The sequence below is a fragment of the Sorex araneus genome, chromosome 8, assembly GCF_027595985.1.
Source record: "Sorex araneus isolate mSorAra2 chromosome 8, mSorAra2.pri, whole genome shotgun sequence".
In the NCBI taxonomy this organism is placed as follows: Eukaryota; Metazoa; Chordata; class Mammalia; order Eulipotyphla; family Soricidae; genus Sorex; species Sorex araneus.
In genome coordinates this window covers 26,203,047-26,223,422 of record NC_073309.1, presented here as the reverse complement: position 1 = coordinate 26,223,422, position 20,376 = coordinate 26,203,047, and the positions used below count along the sequence as shown (strand labels likewise).

Sequence of the window (20,376 nt, the reverse complement as noted above, 5' to 3'; positions counted from 1 at the left end):
TAAAAGTAAAAGTGCTCCATAAATGGTTCCACTTAAGATGGCCATTAAAAGAAAGCCTAGGGGCTGGAGTGATATGCAGTTGGTTGCCTTATAAGCGGCCGACCCAAGTTTGATCCCTAGCACCTCATATATTCCCTGAGAGTCCAGCCAAGAGTGATCCCTGAGTACAGAGCCAGGAGTAAGCTCTGAGCACTGCTGAGAGTGGCCCTCAAACAAAAAAGGAAATAAAAACAAAACAGAAATCTAAGTCCAGAGAGTAGAAATAGAACTAACTCTAATTCCGAATTTCATTAACAGTAAACTGAATAGAGTTTCAATTGAGATGAACCTGTAGGACTAATTCTAAACAAGAAAATCTCCCTATCTTCTTTCAAGGCTTTCTCAGTCTTTTCATTGCCCATCACTGTCACTGTTTCACTGTCATCCCATTGCTCATCGATTTGCTCGAGTGGGCACCAGTAACGTCTCCAATTGAGATTTGTTGTTACTATTTTTAGCGTATCGAATACGCCACAGGTAGCTTGCCAGGCTCTGCTGTGTGGGCGAGATTCTCTCGGTAGCTTGCCGGGTTCTCTGAGAGGGGTGGAGAAATCGAACCCGGGTTGGCTGCTGTGCTATGGCTCCAGCCCTTCATTGCCCGTAGAATAAGAATATAAATACAAACTTGTCCGTACCTACCAATATTAATGCACTTCTTCCCCATCTGCACATATTCTGATTAGTTACATAGTTTTTGTCTTTCTGAACAAGAACTAAAAGCATTAGCTCTGAAGACTCTTTTTGCATACAAAAGTGTTTCATAAGAATTAGTCCAGTCTCTTTAACAGATCCTCCATTAATCCAGCAAAGTTAAATATATTGCAGCTTGAAATGTTGCCATTACATCCTAAATTTTCATTAAATCCCAGTAAGCCCCAAATCCTAAAGGATCACAAATTCTGAAAACGTAGAATGCTAATTACTTCTAAAGGCTTTCATTTTAAAACCAGGACATTTCAAAAAAATAGATGCTCGGGGCTGGAGAGATAGGCCAGGAGGTAAGGCTTTGCATGAGTCTGAACCTGGTTCGAATCCCCAGCACCACCTATGGTACCCCTAACAGCACCACGGGTCAATGCTAAGCACAGAGCCAGGAATAGCCCCAAAGCAGCCTCAGTTAAGCCCCACTCCCCAAACAAACAAAAAGAGATGTTTAAGCTGTTTTTCTTATAAAACTATAGATATTAAACTAAATATCTGTTTGTTTATATGTTCAGACTGCACCCAAGGCCTCACACAAGGGAAATACATATTGTACCACTGAGTTTCATCTCTAGACCCTAATCTAAAAGTTATTTGTAGACATGAAGTACATAAGGCATTCTTAGTAGCGCTCTGCTTTCAAATGATCTGATCTAATACTCATAATCCTTGTGCTTTATTATTCTAGTAAGGTTTTCCATTTCTAAACATTGCAATTATTTACAACCTGCCTTATTCCAAGATGATTCACAAGGTAGGGCTTTCTATTAAGTTTCGATATTAAGAAAAAAAAAAGCATTCTCCAAGCAAACAGGAAAAAAATAAGTTAAAAGCTTTTTATCATAACCTTTTAATTTTATCCTCTTGCTTGCGGGCATGCTGTTTAAGTAATGTGTTTTCATCATGCAAACGTAAAAACTTGTCTTCCAGTTCTTCACGACTGATACGTGATACTGCTTGACGAGACTTGGCTGTCCATACTGACGTTTCTGCAAAAATGCCAAGGGAATTAGTAGTGAGATTACTTAGCATCATCTCTAAAAATAAAAGCTTTTAATAAAAGTTGATGTACTCCTCTCAGATCCCACCACGCTCCCCAGACACACACACACACACACACACACACACACACACACACACACACACACACACACACACACACACACACACACACACACACACACACCCGCTTTGGAACCTCCAGTAAACACTGCTTCTAAAAAAATGTTTTAATAGGACCTGGAGCGATAGTACAGTGGGTAGGGCGTTTGCCTTGCACGCAGCTAAACCCGGGTTCGATTCCCAGCATCCCATATGGTTCCCCGAGCACCGCCAGGAGTAACTCCTGAGCATCGCCGGGTGTGACCCAAAAAGAAAAAAAAATTTAATAAATTTACAGAGCGTTCCTATTCCTCTTTGGAAGTGAGTAGCGAACTCTTGGCTATTATGGGACACACCTGGCAATCCTTGGGGACTACTCCTGGTTCTGTATTTGGGGACTCACTTCCTGTGGTGTTCAGGGAACTGTGTGATGTCAGGGATCAACTCCAGGGTTTTGGCATGCAAGGCATGTACTCAACCTCTGAGCTATCTCTCTGACCCCTATTAACAATATTTTTAAAGAAATGATCCTAATTCATTTCTTTATTTTTGTGATGGTGCTCTGGGGATTATGCAGTACCAAGGGATGGACTCCAGCGCTGTTGAAAGAAAAGCACGCACTCCTTAGCTTTTTGAGTCAGCCCCAGGTTCAATTCCCAGCACTGTATAATTTCTGAAGACCTGCCAGATGAACCCTACGCCTAGAAAAATCAGAATGTAAGATGAAATTCTGGGTCAATCAAATGTCTTTTTTTTTCTTTCTTTCTGGATCACACCTGGCGTTGCACAGGGGTTACTCCTAGCTCATGCACTCAGGAATTACTCCTGGCGGTGCTCAGGGAACCATATGGGATGCTGGGAATCGAACCCGGGTCTGCCGCGCACAAGGCAAATGCCCTATCTGCTGTGCTATCACTTCACCCCCAATCAAATGTTTTTAATCTATGTTCTGAACACTGAAAACCAAAACAATCAGTATGAGATTTTTTAAAAAATAAAGGCAAGAGTTATAACTCTAAAAATAATTAGAATTCATACCAAATACTTAGAGGCTTCACACCCACCCCCACCCCTGCCGCGCATGCACGCACGCACGCACGTGCGCGCGCACGCACACCCACCCCCCCCAACCCATGATGGTGTCAAGTATTAAGCCTTACACACTGTAAATATTAAGTCTTACACACTGAACTTCATCTCTGGCCCCAGATATTTAAATTTGACATATCCCATATCTCTTTGAAAATAGGTCAATTTTTAACAACCTTCTAAATAAAACAAAGAACAAGTGGACAAAGATGAAAGTTACTGAGGGCAAAAACTGAACTTCAAATTTTATATATACCAAAGCAAAGCTTAAATGTACATTTCACCTTTAAAAGGAAAAGCCGGATCATCAAATTTATCTTTGTCAATAACCAATACATTGGTCACGTTTCTGTGGTAGTGCAAGGTCACCACTTGCACTATTATGATTAACAGTGTATGACACGACTTATTGACATAGATTTTATATGTATTTTATATCAGAATCATTTTGTCACTTTTCAATGACAAAAGTACAGGCATATACAAATAAAACCAAAATTCTACACTTAAAAATTGTTCTGTAAGCAGTGCTCTTCTTCCTCAATGAAAAAGTGTCCTTTTTTAAAAAGCAGCAATCACTTAGTGATAAAAGGGCAAAGAAAATTTCTAATGTATATTAATTTGATGAAACCAAGTCAACATCACTTGGATAAACAAGCCATTTTGAGATACCCTAGTTGAAAGGAAAGAATTTTTTTTAAATATGGAATTTCCTCCCATATAAAATTTAAACACAAAGAAGCATTTTAATGGTGAATGTGATTTAAACCAGGCAGTTCAGTTTGGAGGCTTGAAACTCTGTGCGTAGTTTCTACTGATGGATGGAATTTTAAAAGATGATTTATAACAATTCTTTATCAGAACAGAGGGGAATTTTACATTTTCTATGAGCTGTTGATAATTGATGCATGCAGTAAAAATACCATATGCGGCTCTAAAACGCTCCATCTTGTTTAGTCCAATCAAGAGCTATATAGTTACTTAAATGGCTTGGTTTGTATGAATATCAGAAATACTCTAAATTAAAAGGAAAGAAGTTACTGATCAAAGTTCATAACTGTAATAAATAACAGCTGGCCATACCTTGTAACCCGCCCATTCCAAAGAGGTTTAGGCCTATATCTTTCACAGGCAGGTCTCCAGCCGTCTCATCCGCTGGACCAGACATGGCCTATCTGTGGGAGAAAGAAAATTCAAATAAAAATTCTCCGAGTCATAACACTAACTATGCAATGGAATGAACCAAATAAAGTGAATATGGCACTAGAACTTTAATGGACATCTTATTGCCCACATGTGCTGCTTGCAGAAGATGAAAGCTTCTCTTCTAAAAGTAATGCTGCATTCAATCAGAGAGACAGTGTTCTTTTCAACAGTATATTTCCTATAGTTTGCTGAGGAAATGAGGTAAGATTATCATTCTTCCTTCTCTCCTCTGAAATAAAAATGAGCTCCTCAAACTTAAGAAAAGCCTCCTTTCCTCCTCTTCATCCTGACACCTCCTGTTCATGAGGATACCCAGATAAAGCAGGTTTCTTGGTGAGGAAGAAATACGAGTTAGGAACTAGAATCAAATAGTCTAGTTGGTCAAAGCAGTTCTTAATTAAAAAAAAAAAAAGAAGAAGAAAAAAGAAAAAAAATAAGAACCAGGGATGTTCAAGTGATGGAATTCAAGTGAGGTCCTGGGTTCAATCCCTGGCAAAAAAAAAAAATAAATAAATAAGAGAAATGATCTGAGTTATTGGACAGGCAAATTATTGTACTTAGCACAAAACTGCCTGGTAAGCTACTAGTACATGAGTATTTTCAACTTGATACATAAAGAAATGGTTGTTTCAAATTTTGTGAAGGAGGTTCATAAATTCACATACTGGACTTTTTTGGGATACATATTTGTGTGTGTGTGTGTGTTTGTGTGTGATCTTGTTGCCATGAGTAGTACACTCCAAAGTTTTCGAACTTAACATAAAGAATATCTAGCTAACTCTGGCATTTCCTACAGTTTTTCTTCTTCACAGAGATGCAGCTACAGGAATTTAATTTTATAGGTGAATGTGGGTGGTTTTTTTTTTTTTTTTAGTATTTTCATTTCAATGTACCTCATAAATCCAAATGTGAGCTGTCAATTAAGAAGAGCCAAGGTTGGGATTTGAGCAATAGCACAGCTGGTAGGTAGGTCACTTGCCTCGAATGTGGCAGACCTTAGTTTGTATTCTGGCATCCCATTTGGTCCCCTATGCACCATCAGGAGTGACTCCTAAGTGCATAGCCAGGAGTAAACCCTGAGCATCACAAGATATGGTACACCCCCCCAACCCCCTCAAACAAAAACAACCAAAAAAAGTGCCAAAGTGTCAAGGTGGAGATTAATAGTCTCTATAAAGCTGATCTTATTCCATGGGGCTTCAGAGTCAATGGAGTAAAAATTTCATATTATGTACAATATACTTATGTACAGTATCTTTTAGGGTGAGGTTCATCACTTTTATTGTAACTTATCAAAGGCTAAGAACCAATGCATTGTACTATGATACAGCACCCCAGAGTTATAAAAAGATCTGTTTCTTTTGGAAACTGCTACAGAAAAGGTCAATTTTAGGAACCAAATTATCAAAAAATTTGAACACAGACCATTTCCCCAGCCAGTAATTGTGAAAACTTTTCCAAGTATAGTTATGATGCCTCTTAACAATACTGATGATGATGATGATGATACATTGACTGCTTCTTCAGACCTGCCAGGCACTCCTACAAGTGTGCAGCTTACATGAATCAAGTATCTTCCACTTCCCTTGGAGGTTGACAAAGGAACCAGATACAACTTAGGTCACTGGCTCAAGGCCACGCAAATTTGAAAAATGGCCACTTAGTCAGTTTGTGATTGTTGCAGTTGGGGAGAGGGGACTGTTCCTGGCATCTCAAGGCCAGATGATACTAAACATCCTTCTGTGCAGAAGAATCACAAGAAAAAGGTTATCTTATCCCAAGATGCTAATAGCATGGAGGCTGAGAAACCTGGAACTATGGTGTTGTGTTTCTCAAGCAACACCTCATGCTTGCGGAGCTCCGCTCCTAGAAGTCTCCTTTACATTAGTTAGGAAAATCCATTTCCCCCTCATTTTGCTCAAGGCCTTTGCACTACTGTACTGATTACTCTTTGGGGGCCCAGTTCCTCTCGAGAGGCCTTCCCCGACCATGTGATGAGAAAGTTATTCATCCTTTCAATTTCATCAGTCTACTCTGTGGATAGTTACAGCTGCTATCTAAAATTACTGTATGTTCTCACCAGTTAATTCCTAGTTGCCTTCATCAGTCAAGAATAAGACATGTCAGTCCTATTTACAGTGGGTCGGGGGCCTGGTCACTTACAAGGCGAAAAATTAGTGCCTGGTATTGAACCTAAAATAGGTTACAGTCCTCGCCTTTAGGGAATCAATGAATTAATTATAGGTTCTGGGATAACCAGACCATAAACAGATACTTATAAAAAAGCAAAAGTGGAGGAGGGGGCAGAGAGACAGTCCAGTAGGTAGCGTTTGCCATGCCTGAGGCCGATGAGGGTTCGATCCCTGGCACCATATAAGGTCCTTGAGCATGGCCAGAAGTTATCCCGGGACACTTTGGGTTATGGTCCCCAAATATACAGACAAAAGCAAGAAGGGGTCTGGAGAGACAGTACAGGTTTTTACTTTGGTTCGATTCCAAGCTTGCGCGTGCAGGAGTGATACTTGAACACATACACAGAGGTAAGCCCCCCACAAAGCCGGATGCAGCCCGACCCCCGACCCCAAAAAGTAATAATAAAAAGGGCAAACAATAGGCCACTCTTGCAGCTTAGGATCTACCAACTCCTTACCCAGGGCTAATGAGCAAACTGTGTTTTTAAAAAGCCTTTTTATTTTTTTAATTTGAAGAAGGACTTGGCCAGGCTGGTAAACAGCATCCTCTCTTTTTATCAGTTAGGGCTTTAGGGCCGAGATACAAAAATTTCAAGCCGATCCTGGGGTGCGGATCAAAGACCGGGAAGGGTGTCACGGAGGCCTGATGATGCGGAGGGGTCTCGTGCCGGCTGCTTTTCACGCGATCAGAACTCCAGGGCCTTCTCCAGGCCGCAGAGCGAACACCAAGACTCCAGCCCGTGCTGTAGGGAGGGGGTCTTCCGCCTCCAGCCCCCTCTGTCCCCAAAGATTACTCACCGCCACTCTCCCCGCCGCTAGCTAGCTACCGTTGCTATAGCGCCTAGCGTGTGCGGGGGAGACAGGCCGAGAGGCGCACGGGAAAAACATGGCAGGCTCCGTGGCCTGCTGGGAAATGTAGTTCTCGTCGGGGCCCAGCCCGCCAAATCGCAGGCTCCGAGGACTACCCTTCCCCAGCTGGGAGCTTGGGAAATTCTTGCACTCCAAACCCCGCGGCGCGCGCTGGGGCCGTCGCCGTGCATTCTGGGAGTTGTAGTTTCCGGCGCCCCGGAAAAGAACAGCACCCGACGGCAGCTGGGCTCTCAGAGAACTACAAGCAGGAGGCGGGGTCCCGGGCGAGGGATGGACGCGGTTCGCAGTGGAGAGGGCGGCTGTAGCGGCAGCATGAAGCGGACCCCGACGGCCGAGGATCTAGAGCGCGAAGCTAAGGTATGTCGGGCTCTCTGGAGTCTGGGATCTTTTCCTGTTTTGGCACCCGGGGGCAGTGAACAGGAAGGACCCGGTTTGATGGCGAGTGAACGTTCTGCTCGAAGCCCAGGATTGACAGGGCCTCGTCAGCCAGCCCCCACACTGGGGATGTGAATTTCAGTCGCTCTGGACGCAGGGCCTGGTCCTGTTTCCAAACTGTTTCCTAAGTGACCAACTAGTGGGTTCTGTTGTCTTCAGCACAGACCACGGGAATCTTCACCTGTAACTGTATTTTCTATCTCTGGGGTTCTGTCTGTGGTGTAGTTCACTCTCCATGGGATGGCGAGAATAGGATTATAAGTGATTCATTCTTTAAACAGTATTTTTTTTGTCTTAAAAAAGCCTTTATTAGGTGCCAAGCTCTGTTAAGTTTGTAATATATTTATTTCATATTCTTATCACAGCAGATGGCAAGATAGTTATTATACTGATGGAGTATCAACAGTCCTGTGTTACAGATGAAGAATTGAGGCTCAGAAGAATTGTTTTTCCTTTATCGCATTGCCCAGATCAAGTCTTACTGATTTGTTAACTATAATGGTAATCTGCCCATTTTTCTGGCACCAAGTACCATGATCACTTTTTTCTTTCTTTTTGGGTCACACCCAACGATGCTCAGGGGTTACTCCTGGCTCTGCACTCAGGAATTAACCCTGGCTGTGCTTGGGGGACTATATGGGGTGATGGAAATCGAACCCGGGTCGGCGGCGTGCAAGGCAAACGCCCTACCCGCTGTACTATCGCTCCAGCCCCACGATCGCTTTAATGACCCCTTGCAATACTTATGCTTATTCGTTTAGTCACTTTACACATCCTCCTCCCTCTCCCATTGTTCTACTTCCCCACCACAGCTCTCTCCTTCTGACCGTGGAGTGTGGTCTTTTCTAATTGCAAATCAATACAAATCTTTCCTCTCTTCCCATCACCTGTGTTACTAAATGCAAGGGGTTTTGAGACTCGAAGTGCATACACCAGACACACGAAATTATTGAGAGCAAAGATTTATCACTCCTAACAAAGTAAGTTGGCAGGGAGAAAACTCTCAAGCACTGCCTCCCTGGTCAGTTAAGGAAGATTTTTATTTTCTATCCTATTGGGGAGAGGAATTTTACTGTGCGTGTGCAGTGGCTGCTTATGCTCCTTCATACATCACATGTTCAGATAGTAGCATTCTTAGGATGCTCTGGCGGGGAGAGTTTTCAGAGAGATATGTCATTAGGCCATTTTAGGATAACTCAGTCCCTTCTGTACAGTCATGCAGCTGAGAGAGCTGGGTTTTCTGTGGGTAGATGACCTTGCTCGAGGTTTTGAAAAAAGAGGAGCTAAAATACAGTGTTTTAAAAACAATGTGGGGCTGGAGCGGTAGTACAATGGTTAGGGCACTTGCCTTGCTCGTGTCCAACCTGGGTTTGATCTCTGGCGTCCCATATGATTCCCCCAAGCACCATTGGGAGTAATTCTTGATTGCAGAGCCAGGAGTAATCTCTGAGCATCACCAAGTGTGGCCCCCAAACCCAAAACTAGAAAAAACAAAACCACCACAAAACCATAATATCTTACCATACATTTGCCCACAATGTCACAGCTTTCCTAAACATGACACTTCTCCAGTTCTCTGCCTCGTAGCCCACCTTTGCCCCTAAAAATCCCTTTTTCTTGTCCTTGATTTGGTCAGAGGATCTGTTCAGATTCAATTTATTTTTTGTTTTAGTTTCCCTTTTTTTGGAGGAGTGGGGGACCCGATGGTGCTCAGGGCTCACTTCTCTCTCTAACTTCAGGGATTACTTATTGGGTGTTGGGGACGGAACCAGGGTCTGCCACATGCAGGGCAAACGACCTACCTGCAGTACTATTGCTCTGGTCAGATTCTATCTGTTGCTCGCTCAGTTAGGAAGTGAGGAGCAATGGTCAATAAAGCAGTACTTGAGTACTTGTTAATTACTTGAGTGCTCCCAGTGAGTTTCTTTTAGGCTAGTCACCTTCTGTATTTAAAATATAAGATCTTGTGGGGGTCCGGGGGGCTTGTGTACCAAAGATGAATTCCAAGCAGGAAAAGCTCCTTTTGGTATATCTCAAGATTTGAAGAAAGAAATATTAACCAGTAGCACGGTGCATGTCACAGTTTTCTGCTTTATATTTAAAGATATAAACTTACAAAGATTAATGTAATGTCTGTTATTTGCTAGATGCTGGGACTTTGGCTAAGCTAGAATCCCTGGACCAAAGGAGCTTTTACTCTGTTGAGATTGTGATTGCTGCCTGTGAGGAGGTGTTAATGTATCCACATTTTGTGGATGGGGACACTCAGCTTGACAGTGTTGTGACTTGTCCAAGATGACTTGATTGCTATGAACTGTGGCTCAGAATCAGGTGTTCCTGCCTCCACAGTTCTTTTCCCAGTCTGTGCTTACGAAACATATTAAATTGGTAGAGTATGTTGTCTCTCTTTACATTCAAACATTTATTTGATCTTCATGACAGTGACAGTGACAGTGATGTAAAATTTATTTAAGGGAAATCTTATGGAGTATTATGAAAACAAATGATGGGCATCTCAGTTAAAAATTTAAATGCAGTGTTCAACTATGGATCCCCTCCCCCCCCCGCAATCCACTGCATTGAGGTATAATTTGTGAACCTTAATTTGCACCCATTTATGGTACATGGGTTGATTAGGTTTATGTTTTTATTTTTTCTATTTTTGAGGGGAGGCACACCTGGCCATGCTCAGGGCTTGCTCTTGGCTCTGTGCTCAGGGATCACTTGTGGGTGATGCTTAAGCTACCATGTATGTTGCTGAAGATCCAATCAGGGTTGGCCACATGCAAGGCCAGACACTTCCCGGTTATACTATCTCTGGTGTGTCTGGGTTGCTAAAGTTTGACAAATGGGTAGAATTTTAAGACCACCAACTTAGATGACATGGAGAACTTTTCACAAGTTTCCTGCTGCTGGGTGATAACTCAAAAGGGCAAGTGTACATGCTTTGCTTGCAGAGGCCCAGGTTCGATCTCTGGCGCTGCATGATCCACTTAGCACTGTAAGGGGTAACCCCCGAACTGCTCCAGGAGAAGCCCCTGAGTGCCACTTGGCAAGGCCTCCTCCCCTCAAAAGGTTTTTCTCTTGCTGATTTGTAGCTACTCTCTTGCCTCATCTTGGCTAACTCATCGAGCAACCAACCAACTCATGTTTTTTGTCACTATAGATGATTTTCTAGAATCTCACATAAATGAAAGCATGTCGTGTGTACTTCTGGTCTGTGCTTTCACTGTGCAAAGGTTTTTAGCTATTTATCTCTTGTTTCTGTATTAATAGTTAATTTTGGGTTTTATTTAGTTCTGGGGCCAGACCTCGCTGTGCTCAGGTATCATTCCTGGCAGGGATTAGAGGACTGTGTGTTGTTGGGGATTCAATCTGGGTTGACTGCACGCAGGACAAAATGCCTTGTATGCTGTACTCTTTTGGACCCAAAATTAGTTCATTTTATGTTTTTGTTTTTGGGCTATACCCGCAATGCTCAGATGTTGCTTCTGGCTCTGCATGCACTCAGGGATCACTACTGGTGCTGCTTGGGGGCAGCATGTGGGATGCCGGAGATTGAACCTGGCTAGGCTATGTATAGCAAGACCAACTCCTTACCCTGTGTAGTATCATTCCAGCTTCTAGTTCATTTTTTTTTTTTTATCACTGAGTTACTATGAGTCTTCTCATATTGTTCATTTACCAGTTGCTGAATATTTGGGGTGTTTCTGGTTTGGGGTCATTATGGAAAAGCCGCAATGGCTATTTATGTGTAAGTATTTATGTTTTTGTTTTTATTAGGTAAATACCTAGGAGTCCGTTTGCTCCGGGATGTGCTAACCTCTGTTTAATCTATTAAGAAACAATGTATCAGTTTCTCAGAAAGATACTCTCCATTTGCAATAGCTTTTTGGAGCTTTGGGAACAAGGTGCTACAAACTAGATGTCTTCAAACTGTAGAAATGCATCCTTTCTCTCTGTTTGAAGACATAATTTTAAAATCAATTATCTTGACTGGGGTTTTCCCTGTAATAGCTTTAGGGGCTAACTCCTGTCTGGCGTCTCCCATCTCTTGGTAACCCCTGGCACTATTTGGCATGCTTCAGGAATGGGATTGGTGTGCTTGTGAGAGACTGGGGAGCTCCTTCAACACTCCTGCCATGTGAGGATACAAGAAATTTGGAGTCTCCAACTGCCGGGGAGGGTTCCACCAGAACCATTGGGTCATACTGCCACTCAGATCTTACTGCCTTCAGAACAATACATCTCTGGTGTGTACAAGCCTCCCAGTCTGTGTAGCATGTGGGATGAACTCCAACTTTGTATTTCACTGTGAGTGCATCATCTTCCATTTCCGCAGGCAACATTTGATTGTTCTACTTTCTTCACATCCTTGTCATCCTTGGCATTATTATCTGCCACTTTTATTTACCTTTTTTTTTTTTTTTGTGCCATACCTGTCAGTTCTCAGGGGTTTACTTCTGGCTGTGCACTAGCTAGGGGTCTTGGGGGACCATATGGGATACTAAGGATTGAACCCATGTTATTCATGTACAGGGCAAATGCCCTGCCCACTCTACTGTCTCTCTGGCTATTATTATCTTCCTTTTAAATAACCATCCTCCTGAGTATGGAATGGTTTCTAATTGTGATTTTGATTTGCATTTTTTCCTCATGTAGAATGAGGCTGAGCTTCTCCTGCGTGTATTGACCTTGCATATGTATTTAGGGTCTTTGTTTTTTTTTTTCTTTTTGTTTTGGGGCCATACCTGATGGTTCTCAGGACTTACTCCTGACTCTGTGCTCGAAAATCACTCTTGGCAGGGCTCGGAAGACCTATGGGATGCCAAGGAGCCAAACCCCTTTCCCCGCTGTACTATTTCTCCAACCCTATATGTCTAGATTCTTTTGCCCATTTTCTTTTTTAGTTGGGTTGTTTATATTTTATTAAGTACTATCATTTTTGCGAGGAGTGGATGTAGGTATGAGTCCCTTATCAGCAATATGTATCTGAACTTTGTTTCATTTACTTAATGATTTTTAATTTTTTTTTCTCAAGTTTTTTTTTTTATTAGTGAATCACCATGGGGTACTGTTACATACTTACAAACTTCGGTGCTTGCGTTTCAGTCATACAATGATCGAGTACCCATCCCTCCACCAGTGCCCATTTTCCACCACCAATGGTCCCAGCATTCCTCCCACCATCCCTACCTCGTCCTCCCCACCCCGACTCTGTGGCAGGGCATTCCCTTTTGCTCTCTCTCTCTCCTTTTGGGTGTTGTGGTTTGCAGTAGAGGTATTAAGTGTCCATCATGTTTGATCTATAGTCTGCTTTCAGCCCGCTTAATGATTTTTGTTAGATGGAGGAGTTTGGGTTTCCAGCCACACCTGGATGTGCTCAAGGCTTACTCCTGGCTCTGTGTTCAGAGATCATCACCCCTGGTGTTGCTTGGGGGACACGAGGTGTGGTCTGGGGACCGCACCAGGATTTGCCACATGCAATGCTGGGGCCTTAATCCTTGTACTATCTCTCCAACCCTATTGCTTAAACGCTCTTTTGAAGAGCAAAAGTATTATTTTTATAAAGGTCGAATTGATTTTTCTTTTCATGATTCATACTTTCTGTGTCATATCTATGAAATTGTTAGCTGTCCCAAGCACACACAGATTCCTTGTTTACTTTTTATATTTAAACCTCATCATTTCTTTTATGGATATTTGACATTTTAAAAAATAACTTATTATCATTGTTCATATAGACATTTTATAGTTTTAAATTATGAAGAATGATTAAAAATACAGGACTTAAAGGTATTAAACTTTTCATGATTTACTTTGTACTAAAACATAAAAGATCACCAAAAATCTGTTTATACTTACTGATGGGTTTTTTTGTTTTTTTTTAGATGAAATAATTTATTATTTTTGAGATGATTCAAAATTTGTAGAAGAGCTAGAGTTAAACAATGAGTGCTCACCTATCAAAGTCAGAAGCAGTTCCAACCTTGCCATTTTTGCTTCAGTGTTCTTTCCATGTATCCTTACACATACAACCTTCTTAAAAGATGAATAATTACAGCATAAAGTTGGAGACATCAATACCCTAAATACTTCAGCAAGCATTTCCAAAGGTCATATAAACTTTTAACATAAACACGTCAGTTGTTAGTTTCAGAAGAGTTAGTATGTGATGCTCTTATTTAATCTGCAGCCCATATTTAAATTTTGCAAGTTGTCTTGGCATCCTTTTTGTTTGTTTGCTCAAGGGCCATTCCCAACTCTGTTCAAGGTTCAGTCTTCAGAATTAAGCTTGCTTGGCATGTGCTTATCATGTTGAGCTCTCTCTCTGGGTCCTTAATATCTTCTGTAGCATGATTGCCTTCCTGTTCCAGTCCACGATCACATATTACCTTTTAATTGTCATTTCTACATTAAAAAAATAAAATCTCCTTTAACCTAGTCTCCTTTATTGTGTTTATCCTTTCTTACCTTTCCTTTTCAAAAGCACTGACTTTTTTTTTTTTTTAATGAGTAAAGGCAATTTTATGGAGTGCCTATATTTTTATTTGGTCTGATGTGTTCTTATGACTGGAGTGGTAGCACAGCGGGTAGGGTGTTTGCCTTGCATGTGGCCGACCTGGGTTTGATTCCTCCATTCCTCTCGGAGAGCCTGGCAAGCTACCCAGAGTATCCCGCCCACACAGCAAAGCCTGGCAAGCTACCTGTGTCATATTTGATTTGCCAAAAACAGTAACAAGTCTCACAATGGAGATGTTACTGGTGCCTGCTCAAGCAAATTGATGAACAATGGGTCTACAGTGCTACAGATGTGTTCTTATGATTAGATTCACATATTCATATTGCCTATAAGCTTGTATTTGAACTATATTCATCTTGCCCATAAGCCACAAAAACTATTTGAACACTTCTGATTTGTATTGTTTTGTAATATTTATTTATTTGTTTTTGCTTTTTTTTTTGTTTGTTTTTGGGTCACACCTGGCGATGCACAGGGGTTACTCCTGGCTCTGCACTCAGGAATTACTCCTGGCGGTGCTCAGGGGACCATATGGGATGCTGGGATTTGAACCCAGGTCGGCCGCGTGCAAGGCAAACGCCCTACCCGCTATGCTATCACTCCAGCCCCTGTTTTTGCTTTTTGTGTCATCCCCAGAGATACTCAGGGGTTACTCCTGGTTCTGCAATCAGGAATTACTCCTGGTGGTGGTTGGAAGACCATATAGGATGACGGGGATTGAACTCGGATTGGCTGCATGCAAGGCAAATGCCCTACCCGCTGTACTATCACTCCAGCCTTGTTTTGCAATATTTAAAAGTTGAGAAATTTCACACAGAAGTTTTGATGTCTGCCTTTTTTGTTTTAGGGCCACCCTAGCTGTGCTCAGGGTTTACTCCAGACTTTGTGCTCAGGGATCATTCCTGGTGGGGCTCAAAGGTCCATATGGAATGCTGGGGTTCGAACCTGGGTCAGCTGCATGCAAGAAAAGCAGGCGTCTCTGGCCACTCGATGTGTGCCTTTAAAACATCACTATTTTTTAAAATTATACCTGATGGTGCTCGGGGAACACTCCTAGTGCTATGGGTTACTCCTGGTGGTGCTTGGGGGATGCTGCAGTTCTGGGGATTGACCCTGAGCCTCCTGGATGAGAAGCATGCATTCCAGGCTCATTGAGCTGTCTTTCTAGCCCTAGACTTCATGCCTTTTCAAACTAAACTACACTGTGTGGCAGCACTTGGCATGCATTTCACTCACTGGAGCTGAACAATGGCTCCTTTCCCCTTTAGGTGGGAAATAACGGTTGTCATTTGCCCAGAGAAGTATAATTTCTAGCTTTGCCAATTTAGTCATGATGCAATGGCTATCAAGCTGGGATTCTTTAACTTTTCACAATTGTGACCCCTTTCCTCAGGGGGGAAATACAATACAATACAATACAAGTGATTGCTGCCAGAATTATGTCAGATTTATTATGCAGTTGATTTTGAATTGATCTTTACATGTTCAGGAACCTTTTGCTGTTGCCAGATTTTTCATGATCCAGATGCTCAGTCATGCCACAGGTGAAGAATGAGCAATCTGGTATAGAGTATGGGGCTGAGAGGTACACTCTTGGAACCAAGTCTGTTCCATTGCTACTTGGGTAAAAACAGGCAAATACCTTTGAAACTCAGTTTATCATCCATGAAATGGGTGTTTTTTGGGGGTTGTGATGAGGATTAAGTAAAATAATTTGCCAAGTACCTGGAAACGTGCCTGACATACAATAAAACAAAACAAAACAAAACAAAAAACCAAGAAAAATTACTAGCACCATCATTTCACTGTCATACTTATTATTACCTGTATGTTTCTAGTAGATAGTCTGTTTTCAATAGACTGGTGAGTTTTTTCATGAAAGTAAGATGTGGTATGAAGGAAGAGCTAATGTAGATCTTGGAGTTCTTTCCTCAAGAAGATCTATTTCGGCTGGTCTCACAGTCATGGATACCCTCATATCTATTCAAGAATATTTACTTTTGCGGAGCTGTGGAATGCCTTTAGAGATGGTCCAGTAATATTAGAACAGTTCTTTACTCATGGAATTAGTAGGTGTGGGTGTGAATTTTAAGTTAACTTCAGAGATATGCTAACTTAAAGAGAACTGGGCTGGAGACATAGTACAGTGTTCAGGGTGCTAGACTTGCATGTGACAGACCCCAGGTCTATCCCAGGCACTGCATATTGTCCCTCGAGCACTGCCAGGAGTGATTCCTGAGCACAGAGCCAGGACTGACCCATGAAGATAGCCAGGAGTGACCCACAAAACAAACATAACAGAGGAGGGGGTGGGAGCCCCAAAGGCTAGCGCGCATGCCCTGAGGTCTGTCTCTGCCACTTTGTGCCTTCCCAGCTCCTTGGCACTGCCAGGGATAGCCCCAGTGTTCTCTGAGCACTAAACTTTTGGGCTGAATATCACTGAGTCTGCCCACTCCCACTGGGGGGAAAAAGGTTGAATAATAGAGTAGTTTAAACTTATTGTTGAAGGGATTATGCACTTAATAGGAATATCATCATTTTACTTGAATAATAGAGTAGTTTAAATTTATTGTTGAAGGGATTATGCACTTAATAGGAATATCATCATTTTACTTGATACTTATTTTTATCTGTGAAGGAATGTACCCAGACTAAGTAAACATACTGTTTCAAATGAAAATCGCTAAAATGTCTTCTGGTTTAAGTTCTTAATGTGCACACCCTCTGCTTTGATGGTGCTGTTTGGGTCCGGGAAAGAACTTATCCAGGTCAAGAGTGGAAGATGGGCTGGAGCAATAGCACAGCGGGTAGGGCTTTTGCCTTGCACGAGGCCGACCCAGGTTCAATTCCCAGCATCCCATATGGTCCCTTGAGCACTGCCAGGGGTACTTCCGAATGCAGAGCCAGGAGTAACCCCTGTGCATCGCCAGGTGTGACCCAAAAAGAAAAAAAAAAGAGTGGAAGACAGATACACTAGAACAAACTTGTGGATGTGGGCAAGGTTTGAAAGGAGAAGTAGCTGCCCAGCGGGTGGCGAGTGGTGGGGGGGGGCGTGGGGGGTGTGGGAGGCTGTTCTAGGAAGGGGATTTGAGGGGCTCAGGTGGTCCGACCCAAGAGCAGGAGGCTCCCATCAGTTGTAATTGGGGCGTCCCTGTTATGTCCTGGAGAAAGTCCCTCTTCATAACTGCATGTGAGGTCAGTCTCTCGGTGCGAAAACTCTCTTTTGGAGAAAGAGGACTAGGAGAAAGAAGGGTGCAGGGGGCATCCATCACCTCTGAACAATGGGAACAGGCCCGTTATTAATTATTTTGCAGAAAGTTCCTCTTGGTCACATTCCATCTGCTCCGGTCTCTGTGCAAAATTGTTTCTGTAAAAAGAAGTAAAAATTGGTTTGAGGTGTGAAAGGGAACTCCACAACCATGTCTTTTAACCTCAATTCTTTTATTATTATTATTATTAGCAGTAAGTATTAGTAGTAGTGAAATTTTGCAATTTGGCATTTTTATTGCTGGGAGAGGCTGCATTGTGTGGTCCTGGCCTTTGTCTCCGGAGGGGAGATGAAGAAAGAGTTCACTCGGGAGAGGGGTTAGAATTGCCTAAGATAAAGGCCTGCGAGGGAACCGGGATGCTCCGGGAGGAGGCGGGGAAGCCCGGGGAAGCGCCGGAAGCGCGTGGGGCAGCTCGCTCTGCGCTCGCTCTGTGCGTGTCCGGCTTTTCCCTCTGTTCCCACTCTCTGGCCTTCCCACTTCCAAAGCCCTCGCTCCCTCTCTCGCAGCACCTACCGCATTCCGCTGCGCGGGAAGCCTGGTTGTGTGGATCCTGCTCGCTGGTGTTCTGGCGCTTGCAGTGTGTGCACCAGGGTGCCTGGGTTCTGGGCACTTCTTACCTTCACAGTCCTTCTGGGTGGTGGCGCGGGGGACGCCTCTGGGTAGATCCCCTTTGACCGCGCGGACCTTACCCTGTCCCCCTCCTATCCTCAGCCTGCCGGTCTCTCTCCTCCAACATTTCTTTGAAATTCCCCGATGAAGCTTCTTTTCCTCTCTCTTTTCCACACGACTAGGTCTCCTGCATTACTTCTGCAGAATAATTTAGGAAACGAAATGTAGGCAAATTTTCGGTGGTGAGCCAAAGACCAGGGAACACTTTTTGCATTGACAGATTGTACTCTATTTTAACCCCCCAAGGTTCATTTTCTTCTTTGGCTTGGCTCTTTGTATGTATCAACCTTTAGAAGTGCCAAGTGGTTACTATTTAGTCACTTTATTAGTACTGTTTATTTAGTAGTCCAGTTTTCTCTAGGTTAAAGAGAAAGGGGTACTTTCATTGTTCCTAGCTTAGGAACCACTAGAAATGCCTTCCTTGTAAACAACCTTTCTTAACTGATACTAAATCATCTAGCAAGTGAATTCTTGTTATACTTCCTGTTATTTCCAGGTCTGCTTTTTAACCATCTTTGAGTTGATCTTGAAAAATTAAATTTGGCATTTGAAAAAGTCTTAGACACTTCAGAAAATCGTTAGCTTCTTTGGAGATAGCATCTTCGTCCGATTCATTCTTTCATCTCTCCAGTGTACCTTCTGCAGTTTTGCATGCTAGCGGCATTTATTTCTAAGAATCACTGGAAAGAAGAGTGAACAGTTGAGAGCACTCAGTGTTGGTGTGATCGATGCCATGTACCCCCCTTCATGATTCTTTTTTTTTTCCTGGCTTCTGGTTGGATTTTTGTGGCCAAGTTTAACAATCCAGGTTTTGACATTTAAACTTTATACTTCAAAAATCTAGAGACCAGGTCTGGTTCAGTTTTGTTAGCCAGCATTTTGTCTCTTGCAGTGTAACATTATGTCAGCACATAGTAAATATTTCATAAGTGTTTATGCAGCGAATGAATAAGAACAGTCGTTCTCTGTTATCGGTGTTAGACTTTCTACTATGAAAGACGGACCTGGAATCTGAGAATTGGAACTGGAATTTGAAAGCATCAGACATGCTTTATGGATTTGAAATTACTAAACATATAAATTTGGTTACTAATTTTGGTGGGTAAAAAAAAAACCCACCTTTTCTTTGGAGGGGGCTAGTTCTCCAAACTGTCTTTTGAGGGAGGGTTGGAGCGATGGCACAGCGGTTGGGCTTTCGCCTTTCATGTGGCCGACCTGTGTTCCATTCCTCCGCCCCTCTCAGAGAGCCTGGCAAGCTACCGAGAGTATGGAGCCCGCACGGCAGAGCCTGGCAAGCTACTCGTGCATATTGGATATGCCAAAAACAGTAACAATAAGTCTCTCAATGAGAGATGTTACTGGTGCCCGATCGAACAAATCGATGAGCAACGGGATGACAGTGCTCAGTGTTTAGAGAGCCCAGGATTACTCTGAGAGGTAGTTGGTTCTTTGAGTCTAATGGCTCAGTGCTCAGGTCCAGTGACGGGATGCTACCTAGGGTCTAGTGGTGCTGGGACCATCAGGACTGGTGATGGTTGGGACCCTTCAGGACTGCACCCAACCGTCACCAGGTGTGGCCTGGTGGAGGTGTGGTGCTGGTGGAGGAGGGCAAGTAACAGGCCAAGGATCGATCCCCGGTTCTTGTGCATGCAAGGCACCCCGAACCCGAGCATATCTCCCCTGTCCCAGAGATCCTTCTCTTTATCCCAGGCTTTAGTGACTGTAAAGAACTCTTCTCTAATCGCTCTTCCATGTCAGAACCCCTAATTTACACCTAGGCATAGTGTATTTTTTTTTCTTTTTGGGTCACACCCGGCGATGCACAGGGGTTATTCCTGGTTCTACACTCAGGAATTACTCCTGGCGGTGCTCAGGGGACCATATGGGATGCTGGGATTTGAACCCGGGTTGGCCGCGTGCAAGGCAAACGCCCTACCCACTGTGCTATATCGCTCCAGCCCCCCGCATAGTGTATTTTGTTGTTTATTCTTGATTTCTTGATAAGTCACATTGAAAGTGTGACTTTCTAACACCTAGATGAAAAGAACTTGGTTGTTGATAAGTTACTTTTAGAACCTCAAAAAGCCTGTATTGGCATAGGTAACTTCTGAGTGCATAAATGTAAACTTAAGTTTTAAATGGATTTTATATCATTTTCCAGAATTGTCTCATTGATTGATTTCCCAGTGTAAGCCGGGAGGAAATTTGGAGACTATTGACCCGGTGCTGGTTGTGTTTAGGACGTTTTCGTATTTGCTCCCGTAGGAAGTTGTTTCTCAGC

The 20,376-nt window shown here is 42.9% G+C and overlaps 2 protein-coding genes across 2 annotated transcripts in view; one reads left to right on the top strand and one right to left on the bottom strand.

Moving 5' to 3' along the window:
* RPGRIP1L (RPGRIP1 like) overlaps positions 1 to 7,162 on the bottom strand; it is a 120,495-nt gene extending 113,333 nt beyond the window's left edge. The window contains exons 1-3 of the mRNA XM_055146186.1: positions 7,128 to 7,162; positions 4,015 to 4,106; positions 1,589 to 1,730 (exon numbers count right to left, since the gene is read on the bottom strand). Coding sequence (XP_055002161.1) covers positions 1,589 to 1,730; positions 4,015 to 4,099 — 227 coding nt within the window. The 5' untranslated portion in view covers positions 4,100 to 4,106; positions 7,128 to 7,162. The remainder of the gene's footprint in view (positions 1 to 1,588; positions 1,731 to 4,014; positions 4,107 to 7,127) is intronic.
* A 294-nt stretch (positions 7,163 to 7,456) lies between these two features.
* FTO (FTO alpha-ketoglutarate dependent dioxygenase) overlaps positions 7,457 to 20,376 on the top strand; it is a 441,299-nt gene continuing 428,379 nt past the window's right edge. Inside the window, exon 1 of the mRNA XM_055145006.1 lies at positions 7,457 to 7,556. Coding sequence (XP_055000981.1) covers positions 7,470 to 7,556 — 87 coding nt within the window. The 5' untranslated portion in view covers positions 7,457 to 7,469. The remainder of the gene's footprint in view (positions 7,557 to 20,376) is intronic.